We start from the raw sequence: 16077 nt of genomic DNA on the forward strand, positions 1-16077 counted from the left end.
ACCGAGTTTTGACATTTACAGCCCGAACTGAAGGCCTAGCTCTCATAGCCACAGTTCGCCACTGAAATGTAGCGTATTCAAGCTCACTTCAGACAGATTCTATCCCTGGTGGAGAGTCTGTCTCAGAAAGGCACGTCAGTAGGAATTTTCATGTGGAACGTCTTCCTCTGCGGACACACACATGCTCATTACTTTTTATTAATTCACTTCTGAGAGGCCACAGCTCTGACAAGCATTTGAATGTAATGCTTCATACATATGGCCTACGGAGATAGAGGGGGCTGATGAGAACAAATCAGCCTCGTTTCCCTCAGCAACAAGGGAGGGGAAAAAAATCTCAAATTGCACAACAGAGGCGAATTAGGAACACTTCGCTGTGCTGCCGGAAGACTGTTCTGGTTCCAGAGACACACCTTGCGTTGCACTGGCATCCTGTTAGCAAGCAAATACACAAACACACGCGACACTTTTGCTTTGTTAATTGGCCTTCATAGGAGCCTTCCTCCTAAGTGTGAAAACACTTTGTGTTACACAACATCTTTTGCAACCACAGTTGGGTCGGTTGGTGAGGCAAGCTAGGGGAGCGAAAACGATTACAAACGACCCAATATGTGCACAGAAATGAAGCACATGAAAGAGAAGCAGGCCCATTAGTCAGAGTTTGGAGAGGAAAAAAAAGAGGACAGCGGTCCTCTCTACACAGCGAAGTGATTAGCGACAGAGATGACTGTCGAAAGCGTTGGGCTTTTACGGTCACTTTTTTACACACAGAAAGCCAGAGAGACTGAGCAAAAGTGCACAAGTGAAAGTCAGATAAAAGAGACTGAAATAAGAGCATCTAGAGAGAGAAAAACAAATCATGATAATTATCTCAACCACTGCAATGATTTGCATACAGCACTGTGCAAAAGTCAGACCAATCTTCATTAATCTAATTTGGAGTCAAAACTAACATTAAGTATAAGTATCAGGAGATATTTCTGAGGAGATGAGATGCAAACTAAAAAACTCACATCCACAGGTGTTTCTGTCCATCCTTCCACTGTGAGAAGACAGCTCAACACTATGAGTCTGAAAGGATGTGCAGCTGTTAAGCAGCTCTTACTGAGAAAAAGAAATGGACAAAAACGAAGACGATTTGCACTGGAAAGCCAAAACTGGACATATGAGATGTGGAGTCAGGTCTAATGGGATGAGTCCAAACTTCAACATCACTGAAAGTGTTTGGGTGTATTTGGATCGTGAGGAGTAGAAAATGCAACCAACTTCTAAGAATGAACTTGGGAGGTGTGGAAAAATATCCCCGCAGATTTCTTTTAAAATCTGAAAGGAAGTCTGCTGAACGGAGCGTAAGCTGTAATAAAATAAAAGTGCAGACACACTATTGTATAATTTTCTTTTAAATACATGTATTCTTTTTTTCCCCAATGCTGAGAAATGACTTGTACTTAATGGTTGCTTTGGCTGGAAATTTTAAAAAAAGGGTGGTCTCTGGGTGGCCTTCTGCACAGTACTGTACAAATGTGGGGACCGAATCAGCAACTAAAATCGTACACAATGTTGCATTGTTGTTTTTCCTCAACATTTTTTTATTTAAAAATAGTAAGTTATTCAAACATTTACAGAGTGTATCAACAAAAAATGTTATATGCAGCTGATATCAACCTATACAGAAAGAAAAGAAGAAATATATTCATCTTTATTTCTTTTTTTCTTGAAAAATCAGGACTAAAATGAGAGAAAAAGTAAAACAATGTTGACGGATTTGTCCCCAGTTCTCAGCCTGGTTCTGTCCTATGAGTAGAATCCCAATGCTACGGCGAGTCACAGCTGCAGTGTATAGGTGACTTCGACCAGTCCAGTCACACGGCACTTACAGGCGCACGCACAGACACACTCACTCACATGAACATGTGCTCGTGTGTATACACTGTAACGCATCCACACTCCAGAGGCCGGGCCCTGTCTGCAGTTGAATGAACGTCTCCAGGGCTTAGTGAGCTGCTAAAGAATGCTGGCAGGCGTTTGGCTTGGATCTCTCCTGTCTGTGGGACTATTTTCTTTTTTTTTGTCCTTCCAAGTGCTCAGGTTGTGTCAGTCCTTGGGTTCGAAGCCCAAAAGCCTGTCTCTACGCTGTCTTGATGCCCTCAAAGCCACAGAACTTCCATCGCTTCTCCAGGCTGGCGCCAACGCCCGTCAGCTCCTGCCTGAAGGTGCAGGGAAGCCGACCCAGCAGCGTCTCCACTTCAGTTGTGCTGATCTGGATGGAGGAAGAAAAACAATACGAGTGAGTATTTTGGTACATTTGCTCCTCAATTTTTGAGGCACATGGCTTCAGTAATATGACTCCAACAGTCAGCGGTGAACAAGAGTGAAGGCTTTTTAACACTGAGCACAACTTATCCAAGCAATTTACTGGACGCCAATAAATTCATTCGAACATGTGTATAACTGAAAAGTCTTTCACACCTACCGTTTTGTCAGAGAGATGCCTATCCAGTGTCACTGTCTGCCTACCATTTTGTGAGGAGCAAAGAATATCTTTTTGCATCTGTTTTTTGTACAAAATTGCCAAATAAAAACAAAAATAAACAAAAAAAATGAATATACCTCTTGCATGCATTGCGTACACTTTTGATATGAAAAAAAAACATCCAAATCTTTTGCATTTTCATGCTGTTTTTTCGCATTATGGCTTTAAAAGTCCTGAAGCAGCACCTGCGCAGCTTATTTCTCCAGGCATTCATAATACTGCACATAGACCTCTGAAGTCATTTCATCACTCTGTAATCAGCATCCTTCCCATATTAGGGACTTTGGGTACAAGCTGTTTTTTTTCTATGTGAAAAATGAAAAATGTCTCTCTCATGCAGTGTGGTAAAAAAAAGTTCCAAACCTGATACCTTTTGTCCTGTGTACACTGCTCTGAAATGATGCTCCATTAAAGTAAGTCTGCTATTAAACTCCAACATGGCTATGTACCACCACCAGCTGCTCGAACTGTACCCTACTACTGCAAAAGCCTCTTAACTACCACATTTGGCAAAGCTTGCTGATTTGCACAGGGTATTTTGGTGAAGCTGTCAGTCTTATGATGTCAGTTCAGTGCACCGCAGCGTGAGCTCACAAGTACCATTATTTGTATTTCGGCTTCTTAAATTCTGGCAGTTCAGGGAATCTGGCATTCAGAGGAAAAATGTCTGTAAAGCAAAACATTGATTTTGGAATGTGTTCGTTTACCTAGAGGTCCTAATATGGGCATGCAGTCAACTACAGAGTAAAGATTTATAGATATAAATAGAATAAAGACAATGAAGGCTATAGAGGTCATTTATACATGGTGTTCATATGTTTTCTTCAGTGAAATTTACACTGATATCTCTTGATACATCAACATCAAGAGAAATTTCTTGTACATGTTGGCGATGAAAAAACAAAAGAAGCTGATTCTGTTGAGTTAAGGCATCGCTGTGTGCCAACTCAGAAATGAAGGCAGCCAGGGAGATACGAATGGTGTTGGGGCTTCATTAGCACAATCTGCTGGGGTGCACGGTTTCTGCTGAAAACCATGTGCTGCAGAAGATATGGGGCCACGTGTGTGTGTGGAGTGTGTGAAGAAGGAACTGTGGGAACAATCGCAGCCTGAGGGCCTCAAAACTCCAATCTCAGAAAAAAGAAGAAAAAAATATGGACCAAAATATGACAGACAGCAAGAGGGAGAGAAAAAGAAACAGAAAGAGAGAGAGAGAAGTAAGAGGGCAAGAGAGTGAAGAAGCTGCGGTTTTGATATTTTGCCAGGCTAGTCTACACTGGTCACAGGCTGGGTGAGGAGATAGGGTAGGAGTATTATGAAGGGCAGGCTGACATTACACACTGCCTCAAGGTGAGTGCTTTATGGTGATATTACAATAAGCAGGACAGCCATTACACAGAGAGTGGAAGTGGAGGAGAACAGAAAATAGACAGAGTGGAAATGACATCTATTATGTGTGTACGTGTGTGTATATGCATAATTGTGGACTGGCGCAGCGTGATGGCTCTGCCCACTCCAGGAGCTCCATATGTTTAGCGGGTGGGTTATTTATTCTACGGAACAGGGTGGATGCCAGGTTGATCAGCAATGAACAACTCAGAATGTGAAGTGTCTGTGTATCCACTAAGCCATGTACTTTGTCTCCAGCCCTACAGATTTCAAGTGAAGTGGTAGTGAATGAAGTAGGGCTGCAACTAGCAATTATTTATATTAAGGAGGCCCAGCGGTTTGTCTTGGGGAAGGGGGCAAGGACATTCTTTTTGAGGCTGTGCGTGTGACCACAAAATCTGACCTTAAGCCTCTGACTTTTATATGATTATTTAAGGCTTTATAGGTTGACTCAACACAGCACACAGAAACTATATTTTAGTGTTTTTTCTAGTGATGCTACTTCTAACTTACATAGTGCAGCTTTAAAATGAAAAAAAAAAATTAATACGTTGTTTTAAGATTGTTTTATTAAGTATAAAAACATGTTTGTCCTCTCACTGGGTGAGGAGGTGGGGTTAGGGTAACTTTTTGGCAGGGCAACTCTGACAATTGGGACACACAGCAGCCCCCATTTACATAAGCGATTAACCTACTGACTACTACTATCTGATGAATCAACTCATTTGACTATTAGATCCTCCTTGGTTCCTCTCCCTTTCCCTCCACCATCTTTTAAGGTTCCATCTGTATGACAAGCAGTTTATACTTTTATGGTACAATGAAACAACAGAAGCTATAACGCCCCCTAATGCTTCCGGTACTGTAATGCATTACACATCTGTCAGAAATGTCCATGTACATAAACATTATAGAGCGTTGTGACAATTATTAATGCAAATAATTGTCCGTTTGTTCTCATTCACATTCCATACTTCTTCCTTGTTTTATTTCTTTGCCTTCATTTAGCCATTCCCTTTGTACAGTCATTCTAATTTTTGGTTAGTTTGGTTAGCAGCACTTAATTATAGGCTGTACAAACAGAACATTATCAACTAATAACTACACATACACATACTTTGAACACTACATGGACAGACTATAATGTAGATTGTGAATCTGACAAAGAATGCACATGTAAAAGAAACAAAAATTCAGTTCATGAGATCTGCTCTCCAGTAGAGAGAAAAATAGGACGAGCGTGTCCAGAAGTAAGGTGCTTTGGTAATATTTTGAGGTCTATCCAAACGAATGCAGAGAATCACTGGATGTTGATAATGTTACATCCAGTGATTTTTAAGTAATAATAGAAGCTAGCCCAGATGGCAACCATATAGTAATGATATTACTGTCAGGGAAAACGCAAGCTGTAGGGTATGGCTCTGTAATGCTCACATGTGGTACTAAATCTGGATCATGACTATATAATTTACTGCAATAATTTTACAAGCGATACTTGCTTGTCTAAATTTACATTACTGCCCAAGTTTACTGATTAATAACTGTCCCTGATGACTAATTGTTCAAGCTGTAGAATGAACAGGAGCCTAATCCTGTCTGGTACAAATGTTCAGTAGTGCTGAGAAATGCCTGACTCACTATCCCAAACTACTAACTTCCTTTTTTTTTATTGGCTCTTACTCACCCCTCAGTAATTACCAAAAACCTGAATCAGTGAGCCATACCTGACTACTTCTGGCAAAGCACTTACTGGAGAACATATGTTTAGTGATCTCACAGAAAGCTCACTTGCATTTGGGTGCCCAATGAAAGTGGTTTAACTTGTGTTCGAATAAAAGGGATTAATTCCAATACCTTGGTGTCCAGGCGTTGTAAGTAGGAGCAGATGTATTCGATGCTGGCTCCGAATGGATGCACATGGAGAAATGTCGAGATTATTCCTGCAGAAAGAAAGCAAGAAAGAGATCAAATTGCATAAAGTATTGGAACAGAACTGAGAACACAACTCCATCAGCTAAATCAGTATCAGCTGCCTCTTAATAAAACCTCGGCAAGGGCTGTTATTTTTTTCTTTCAGCTGCCTGTTGATTTGAAATTGATTCAGAGTGCTTGAGGGTGGCCTCCTCGAAGCTGTTCGGCCGTGTCGACCCCTGGCTCTGCCTCTTCAGCTGGCTAAATGAAAAAGAAGTGTTTAATTGTTGCTTTGATGCCCCTCTCAATCATCAGAGCTTTTCATCAGATGACCGTGGAGTTTGCTTGGTGCATGCTAATATCAACCATAACAATAACACATACTCATAGCGGCCCTTACGCTCGATCTTAAGGCAGCCCTGATGATCAAGACTGCTCTGTAGAAAGAACGTTACGAGGCAACTGGGGTCATGTCTCAAGAGCGAAGGACGCAGTGGCAGGATGGTCAATATTCCATCTAGTCATAATGGACTGTGGACGTGGTCTATGCATTATACATTTACTCATTACGGCGTGCTTTCGCTGACATGACTTCTCCATTTACACATTCATTGATCCACAGTCACACCCTCTTAGGTGGAGCTAAATGACAATTAGCACCATCAGTGCCGCCTGAATGAAGGGAGCAAAAAGAATTTGACGTCCATAAGAATTTGCTGCATTGGAACGGCTGACCATTTTCTAGTCCAGTTAATGTCTACTGCTGCCCGTTCTTCTATAAAAAGCCTTTGAAAAAGGCCTGGTCCTCTATAAGGCAGTCTAGACGCATTCAGTGGCTTTCTGCTTTGGAGGGCCATCTTTATTTCATTTACTGAAAGGAAAATAAAGAGAGAGCGAGAGAGCGAGAGAGAGAGAGAGAGAGAGAGAGAGAGAGTGAGAGAGATGTGACTCCTCATGTGGAATAAGTTCAGCCTGGGAGCAGGAAATGGCCCTCTTTCTCTCAGTGGTGCTTACCGCAATTTATCTCCAAACAAGACGTCACTTAAAATGAGTCTGATGGAGAGAGCACGAGAATGAACAGAGAAAGGGAAGAGAGCGGGTGAGAGAAAGCATGAGAGAACAAGAGAGAGAAAGAGAGCAAAAAGAAAAAAAAAGAAGACAGAAAACAGACAGAGCGCAAAAGACAGAGCCAGACATATATACATAGATAGATAGACAGAGAAAAAGAGAGACACAGACAGACAGACAGAGAGAGAGAGAAACAGAGGGCAAGGTAGGGAGGGAGAGAGAGAGAGAGAGAGATATCTGCTTTGGCTGTCTGAATGTCATCATAGACAGGAACATGCAGGAACAGGCCGCAAGTTACTTAACCAGCTAAACTGGCACATAATCATTTCTCATCAACAGAGACAACACGACAACTAGATCTTTGTCCAACCACAGTCAGTAGGACAAACACACACACACACACACACACACACACACACACACACTTCTGACATAAACCTGAGCAATGACCTTTTCGGGCAGTGTTGTTGAAGTGCAAGGACAATATACTGCAACTGCTGCAGAACAATAGAGGCATTAAACAGAGAGAAAATCTTTCTGCACACTGAGGGGCGCACACACACACACACACAAGGGTAACACACACACACATTGTATAATAACGAACATATCTTAACAAAGCACTGTTTAATGGAAAAATGTGTGTGTGTGTCCAATTACCACCTTATTTAGCACCAAGCTAATGGAGCCCCTCTTCTCACGCTGGGACTGAATCTCAAATGGCTCCCTGCTCCCTATATAGTGCACTAACACTTACATAGAAATTTAAATACTGGCTCCTGCACCCCAACGGTGCGTATATATCTTAAAACAGCCATTTGTGATTCAACCACAACCATACTTGACAAATAGAACACTACTCGGCTGTAGAAGCTAGACTTTCAAAACTTACATAGTACACTATTTAGGGAGTTCGGAGCTGTTTGAGATTAAGCCTGGGGTTGATGTTACTTACGGCAGATCTGACTGAAACATGGACATTTGAAGCATGTAAGCCATTCAAGTGACATTCTTCAGTCTTTTAAGCTGCTGTTTTACAGTTAGTCATACCGTAAGTACTTTAATTCAAGCATATGATATTAATGATGGAGTTGTTTAGGCTGTTAGCTATCTTTTAGCCTGTTAGCTTGCTGACCAGCCTAGTTCTAGTTAAGAAAATAAGTTGCCAGCCTCTCAGTTTAAACAAAAACGGGTTCTTACTTCATCAGTACACTTGGTGGTCCATACGAGCAGCGTTAGAGGCAAAAATTATTCCATTAACAGCACGGGCATTTTTTATAAAGTAGCCCAGAAATATAGAATTCAGTTGTTGTGAGGCAGTCCTGGATGTGCGTATATTGAGTATTTTACAACATAATTATTTATTTTTTTATTTAAATGGCTGGCCTCGCACTGGAATTCTGGCACAGTGCTGGAGAACTTTAAGCCATGCTAACAGTTGATCAGAGAAGGGTGGATGCTGTTCTCTGTCAGGTATAACTGGCAATCCTACAAAAATATAGTGATAATAAACAGTGTATGACAGATGTGCGAAGTACCAGTTTATTCCAGCAGGGCATTTTCTGTCAATCAATTCAAGCCCTTAGCAACAAAGCAAAAAACTGTAAATCTACGTCTGAGCCAGTCTATCTCTGTTATTGCATGTGAATGTATGTGAGTCGGCTTCGGGCTTCACATTTTGCAGGGGTCGTGTCTCAAAGCGGGGGGATCTGGTTCGGGCTTCAATTTCATACTACTGTAGACCTCTAACGCACACCCAGTTCACTATACGCTTTGGCTGTGATGTGGGCAAGCAGCCAAAATCCCAGCCATTAAAACCTTCAGACGTGATGAAGAAACTCATTTGGCCAGGCAATTAACACACATGCAGTAACAGAGAGCTGTGTATGACGGGGATAATGAGGAGATTTTTTAATATCGTCTTCTGGCTGATTTGATAAAGCAGGAAAAAGAAGAGACGCATCACAGGCACTCAGAAAGCTCTACGCACACACATACCCACGAGCAGGGCCTCTCTTTCTGACTTGACGGGGCTGGGAGGACCCTTCTCCGGCAGGCTCTCCTTCTCCTGACTACAGGAAACCACCGCCGACACTGCTGCTACATCCTACAGCCAGAGAAAAACACAGCTAGCGTCAGACAGAGCAGTGCAGTATGCTGCACTACACAAACATGAACTGGCTACGGACAGACATTTTAACCCCTTATCATTCTGCTGTTCATCCTAATGTTTATTATGCAGTAACTGCTGTGAATTACTCAGTAATCACAATTAAACTAATATGTAAGTTATAGTGTTGTTGTAAGAGTGTAGAAGGGAGGTCTGGACCCCTGGACTTAAGGAGGTCTAAGGGGTTTACCATTTTATTTCTGTTTTAATACATGTCTTTTTAAATAAATAATATTTAAATATCACAATAAAAATCACACACATCACAATGAGACTACTTAATATTACTTAATATTGTTTAATATCTGTTTATTGCATGCAGGAGGCAAAACAGCTGATTTGTACCTGATTATTTAGCTGATTTATTGATTTATCTTTGCATTTTAGGTGTGATTTAACATATTACCAGATGAATCTACAGAACTTGTGCAGCTTATACTGGACAAATATGTCATATTATTCCTTGAATATTTCCATATATAGCTTCCCTTAGATTCACTTAAGGGGAATTTCACCAGTTTTTCAAAATTTTCTGCACAATTCAATGTAAACAAAGCCATTCAAGATGGTCCAATGCAAAACTGTGTACTGTACAGAAACCTGCTGTGGTGACCAGTTAACCTACACGTGTCTTCTGGGTTTTATATGTAATGGCAATTTTGCGGGCACTCCTTGTCTCATATGCACATGTAAAGAATTCAGAGTCTGTAGGTTTCTCTACAGTTCTCTACAGGGCAGGCAAGTGTATTCAAAATGGCAAGATGATACAACACTTACATACATGCCTAATATAAGTATCCAACAAAGTAAACAAATGCTGAGTTTTAATATCTATGCACTTGAAAACTGATGTCTATCTCTAGCACACAGCAGTATATGGACACAGGCAGACAGACAGGCAGATAAGACAGAATGGAAGACATGGACAGCATGTGAGGGACACAGAGGCAGCACAGGCATTCAGAGTATTAGTGGTGCTCAGGCTGCACTGGGCTGCTTCTGACAGAGTGATGGAGTGGCCCTTGAGTGTGTGAATGTGTGTGTTCATCTGCTGGGTGACCGGACTGAAAGGACAGGTCAGGTCATGCCCCACTCTGACCCGTGGATGGCCCTCTTCCTCTCCCCATGCCGTCCTCCTCTTCTCTGCTGGTTCCCCAGGCCTGCGCCCAGTTGTGTCAGAGTGATTTATCCTGCCACAAATAAAGTTCACTCCCCGCTCCAATGCCCTCTAATGATCTGTCATGTTGCTGGCGGAAGCTGCTGAGAGACGAGGGAGGCCAGAAGTGGGGCAAAGAAGGCACAGGAAGGAGGGAGAGGAAGGAGGGAGAAGAAGGAGGAAGAGGAAGGAGGCAGTGGAAGCATGGAGAGGAAAGAGTGAGAGGAAGGAGGAAGAGGAAGAATGGAGAGGAAAGAGGGAGAGGAAGCATGGAGAGGAAAGAGGAAAGAGTGAGAGGAAGGAGGAAGAGGAAGAATGGAGAGGAAAGAGGGAGAGGAAGCATGGAGAGGAAAGAGGGAGAGGAAAGAGTGAGAGGAAGGAGGAAGAGGAAGCACAGAGAGGAAAGAGGGAGAGGAAGCATGGAGAGGAAAGAGGGAGAGGAAGCATGGAGAGGAAAGAGGGAGAGGATGGAGGAAGAGAAGGCATGGAGAGGAAGGAGGGAGCAGTAAGAGGGAGAGGAAGAAGGGAGAGGAAGGAGGGACAGGAAGATGGGGGAGGAAGGAGGAAGAGGAAGAAGAGAGAGGAAGGAGGCAGAGCCGAGAGAGAGAGGAAACAGGCAGATGAAGAAGGTAGAGGAAAGAGGCAAAGGAAGCAGGGAGAGGAAGGAAGGAGATGAAAGAGACAGAGGAAGGAGGGAGAGGAAGCAGTGAGATAAAAGAGGCAGAGGAAGCAGGGAGAGGAAGGACGGGAAAGGAAGATTGGAGAGGACGATGGGAGTGGAAGATGGGAGAGGAAGGAGGCAGAGCCAGGAGAGAGAGAGATGAAATAGGCAGACAGAGGAGGTAGAGGAAAGAGGCAGAGGAAGCAGGGAGAGGAAGGAAGGAGATGAAAGAGGCAGAGGAAGGAGGGAGATGAAGGAGGGAGAGGAAGCAGTGAGATAAAAGAGGCAGAGGAAGGAGGGAGAGGACGATGGGAGAGGAAAAAGATGGAAGAAGCAGGGAGAGGAAGGAGGCAGAGCCAGGAGAGAGAGAGGAAACAGGCAGATGAAGGAAGCAGAGAAAAGAGGAAGAGGAAGGAGACAGAGCCAGGAGAGAGAGGGGAAACAGACAGATGAAGGAGGGAGATGAAGGAGGGAGAGGAAGCAGGGAGATAAAAAGAGGCAGAGGAAGCAGAGAACAGAAACATGGTGTGTGTGTGTGTGTGTGTGTGTGTGTGTGGGCGGGTAGTGAGGCGTAATGACTAAGATGATGGGAGCATAAATAAAGGACAGAAGAGATGGAGAAGGAAAGGAAGGGAGCTGGAGAGACAGAAGTAATGGCTGATATGATGGGAACTGGTTGTATGGACAGAAGGAGAGAGAGCGAGGGAGAGAGAGAGACACTGATGTGTTAGTATGGACAGCAGGCAGAGATGGAGATCACTTACGTTGGTGTGATTTGCACTTTCATCACTGCCTCTGTCATCCCGCTCTGGCCTCTCCATCTATAGGCAATTAAAAACACAAGAAGCACCATCAGTGAGTAGCCAGAGACACTCGCTCACACACACACACACAGGTGTATGGTACCAAGACTAAAGACAGACACTTTTGGAAATGGCACGCATTCTGCCTCTGTGGTATGTATGAAACTGGAACATGAGCCTGAATGTGCAGTTTAGGCACCACAGTATAGCGCAAACGCTCCCTCATACATATGCATTTTGAGAAGAATTGCACAAAAGCGGGTGGAGATACTACACGTGACGCTGATTACATATTCTGCTCAACTCACTAAAGTTCGAGCAACTTGACCATTTTGCATGGATTTTCTACCACTTTCTAAAACCAGGCATGAATTTGCATTAGTTATGATACTGAGAGACTTCCTTTAACAATGGTAGCAGCCATACCAGTTAGAACGAGGCATGAGCTTCAAACATGTGCTTTAAGAATGTTTACCATCAGAATAAAACTGTATAAACTCTCGGGACCAGATAGACATATGTGAGTAGAAACATCACCAAATACGCCGTAATGCCACCACAATACGTGCACGCAACCCATGCAATTGTTTCAAAATATAAATTTTCAGCCACAGTAAAATAACCCTGTGTAGTATGTTTTGGTTGGGAAAAAAACTTTTTTTCTTTATTAACACTGTTCACTTCATCATTGAACTTTCATTTTGTGTTTTGTCTACAGCTTGTTGATAGTCACATAACCTCACTGTGCCTTTTAAACTCTGCAGGCAATTAGAAGGCAGTGCTATGCTCAGTTTGCATGATTAGCTGCAGGCTTAGCGAATCAAACATTAAATTCAGGTGCATCGAGAGCACATGTTGTGGTCGAATCAAGGCCTTTTTTCGTTGTGCTCATCTATGTAAATCTGGCCCTGAGTCTCTATAGGAAAGAAGCAGATGCCCACAAATAAGAAATTAACAGCAGAGGGAGGAGGCTGCAGTACACAACAGAGAATGAGAGCTAACCACAGTGATGAGGGTCAGGTTTACAAATGGGTTTCTAAAAATGGCAGCCGCGGATCAAAAGCCTCCCGAGGATGTTCCCTCTTTTAATCAAACACAAATAATGGCGTCATCTCACAGCGCAGACGACCCGTTTCATACTGCCGAAAGGAACCTACAGAAATTTAGTGATTGTTCGAGGCTGAAGGGGTGAGGAGGCTGATGGAATGTTCTGTAGTGTGTAATGACTGCTGATGTAATTTCAGTTGGTTAACCTAAAAGAGTGGCCTGAGTGCTGAGAAAGGACAGGACAATAAGGAAGATAATTAACCACAACACGCAGGACACACACACACACACACAAAACATCAGCGCACATGCAAAAATGAACAGCTCTCGCTATCAGTGGCCACAGATCTACAGGAGAAACAACAGCAGTAAATTGATTTCCTTTTGCTCCATTAATGAGTCTGTCTCAGATGATTCATCTGGGTATCATGTGTTCATGGCCTTACCTCTCCTGCTCAGTACGCACCACTGATTCTCACACTAATCTCATCTCATCGCAGGCATCAGCATTAAAGCAGCACACAGCATTTCTGTCACTCTCTCTGCTTTACCTTATCAGCCATCAGTCAGCCAGCAGGTCAAAACTGATTCAACCGAGCAGCGTGATAAAATGCAGCTTAATACAAAAAAATCTGCTTCCCACTGAAGGGGGCCAAGACTTAATCAAATCTGTCCACGCAAGATAAAAAGCAAACACTGCGTGGCATGTGTTGGTGCTATTAAATCTGAGTTTGCATTTGATTCAATATCTCACCTGTCCAGAGCAAGTCAAAAGTTTGGACACCCACTCACAGAAGAGTTTACTTGTTTTGACTACTTTTCATAAAGTGAAGACATCAAAACTGTGACAAAAATTTTGTTGTCTAAAAAAAACAAAAAAAAAACAAACAAAAAACAAAAATGGTAGCTTAACAAGAGAAGGCAAAGACATTCTTAACTTTTAATGGAAGACAATAGTAAAATAGCAAAGTAATTTTATTTCAAGTCATTTTGGAACCTTGGTATTGGTCCATTTATCATGAAATTTTCACTCAATTTAAAAGACAGCTGCTGTGTTTAAATGCTGCAGAAAATAAAAAATCCAAAAACGGGGACATAAGCGTTTGGCTTTTTTCCGGATAGCGATGATATACAGAATTATGCAGTGCCCAAAAAGTGTTAAATAAATCAAAACTACTTATGTTTTAAACTCTTCAAAGTGGCCCCACATCTTTCTGATGCAGTAGTGGATGCAGCGAAATGTAGTGGTGGATGCCACTCCCATCCTACTATCACTGTTCTATATTAAACCTAGTCTATGAAACCATAATAGGTAACATAATTCGACTTGAACATTACACACAGGGAAAGGCAGCCAATCTAAAGTCACTAAGTTACAAGCCTAGTTACAGTGTAACTTATTTCATCTAAGCACTTTTCTGCAATGCTTCCTATGTGCTATAGCTGCACTTTGCACCATCTGCTGAGTGGCAGAACGCATCTCATGTGGTGTACAGTGACCTTTAGGCAACTGCAGTAGTCTTTCTGTGTTTCCTTCTTTTGATTAAAAAGGCTTTTCACTGTCCTCTGGTGGAGTATTACATTTAGACGTCTCATGGTTCTTAAATTTAGCACTAGAGAGAAGATAATCGTTTATTAAAAAGTCTTATTTACTATTCAATTTTATAAACTTCCATGATAATTAAAAAAAAACTCATACATACATACAAAGCATACATTTAATGAGGCAATTAGGTGTGTCTAAACCTTTGGCTTCCATTTTTGGTCCAGTAAAAACTGTCCTATAAGCAAACCAGTCATGAGCCAGTCCCTGATGAGAGATGTGTTTGTGCACAGCAGTGGAAGAAATGGAGCAAACCGGAAGTGGCTTGTGGTGACCACCGCATGCTGCAGAGGTGCTATTAGTTTACATTAATGCAGAAGCTGTGGGTGCGCTCACGCACACACACGCACACACACGCACACGCACACGCACACGCACACACAGCGCCCTTTCAGAGGCATAGGGCACATTCAGTCTCATTCACTCCTAACATCTGAAACACTCGGCTTGCATTCGCACCAGCTCTGCTAACAGACGCTTAGGCTCAGTGCCATCTCCTCTCTTTCTCTATGAATCAGAATAGGCTGAGGAGCAGAGAAGGAAATTATGCAGTGGTAAAATGAAGCATCTCAAAAGGCTGTGACCCTTCACTAGGAGAAGTTCAGAACTCATCTGAAAGCAGGAAGATTTGTCCTGAGCTTCATTCTAAACTGGTCTGGGCTGCACCAGTTTTGCCCAAGTTTGTACTTAAGTTTGTGAGAAAAGTAAGTCTTCACTATGTACTTAGTTAACACCAGTTTCAAACTATCATTTTATGAAATCTGGTTGCACCTCAAATCCTTATGGTCACATCTTAACTAGCAACAACCAACTAATAGCAAACGCTAAATACTGTTGTTTTAACATGACGTTCAGAAACAATCAATAAACACGCTACTGTGAAAACACAGGCCCAATCCCCTCGACCCTACCACCCAGCCCTCACCCTTCTGTTTTGCATGTTTACGCCTAGGGGTAGTGTGTCACGACTGTTGTTGAGATAGAGGGGTAGGGTGAAATGTTAGGGCTACAAGGCAAAAAATAGGTTTCTCAGAGGCACACTCCAAACAGTGTTATCTGAAAAAAAGAAAAAACAGCAAGATGGCTGCACAAGCGACCAAAGAAGAATTTTCTCAGTGAAAAAACTAAGATAACCACTGTTTCTTAGTTTTTTGTTATTTTAATGTATTATGCTCCTTTTCTTTATAAAAAGCATCAGTATGCTGATGTCTTGGTAGCTAGCTAGCTAAATTTCCTGTTCCACCTTAAATGGTGCAGCAGTACTGATGACCATTTAAGGTGGAATGGGAAAATTCAAACAAGAAGCTAGCTTATAGCTGTCTTTAGCTTCATATCATATCACCGATAAATACCTGTCGCATTTCCCCCTCTTTGAAGGCATATGATTTCCTAAATGTAACTAGAGCCCAGAAGCGAGGTTGCTGAACTTTACCCTCCTCTGCTATCACTGCAGGCTGACAGGGTCATTTACAGAGCACTGCTAGTAGCCTGTAAATGAAGAAAAGGTTTAAATGGGTTGTCCCATTTCGTGGGAGAAGATTTTGACGACTACCCCTTGTAACTCAGTTCCCAGGGACAAGGAGACACTTGAAAACAAGGGGTAGGGCTAAAAATTAAAAAAATCGGACTGGGCCAGAGACATCAGCACTGTATTTTTGCATTCTGTGGATCCAGTAAGAAAGAGAGTGAGCTGTACAAGTCTGTTTTCAACACTGAATTGAATAAAATGTTAATGA

At 42.4% G+C, this 16077-nt stretch overlaps 1 protein-coding gene across 9 annotated transcripts in view; it reads right to left on the bottom strand.

Moving 5' to 3' along the window:
- Window positions 1-1596: 1596 nt before the first annotated feature.
- The window catches only part of enox2 (ecto-NOX disulfide-thiol exchanger 2), a 262213-nt gene continuing 247732 nt past the window's right edge, over window positions 1597-16077 (bottom strand). For 7 of the 9 annotated variants that reach the window (XM_036575627.1, XM_036575626.1, XM_036575625.1 and 4 more), the window contains 4 exons: window positions 11653-11709; window positions 8900-9008; window positions 5777-5862; window positions 2129-2260 (listed from right to left, as the gene is read on the bottom strand). In XM_036575627.1, the coding sequence (XP_036431520.1) occupies window positions 2129-2260; window positions 5777-5862; window positions 8900-9008; window positions 11653-11709 (384 nt within the window). Of the gene's footprint in view, window positions 2261-5776; window positions 5863-8899; window positions 9009-11652; window positions 11710-16077 lie in introns of all 9 variants that reach the window. The other 2 variants (XM_036575624.1, XM_036575632.1) reach the window with 2 other exon arrangements.

The sequence above is a fragment of the Colossoma macropomum genome, unplaced genomic scaffold, assembly GCF_904425465.1.
Source record: "Colossoma macropomum unplaced genomic scaffold, Colossoma_macropomum, whole genome shotgun sequence".
Classification (NCBI taxonomy): domain Eukaryota; kingdom Metazoa; phylum Chordata; class Actinopteri; order Characiformes; family Serrasalmidae; genus Colossoma; species Colossoma macropomum.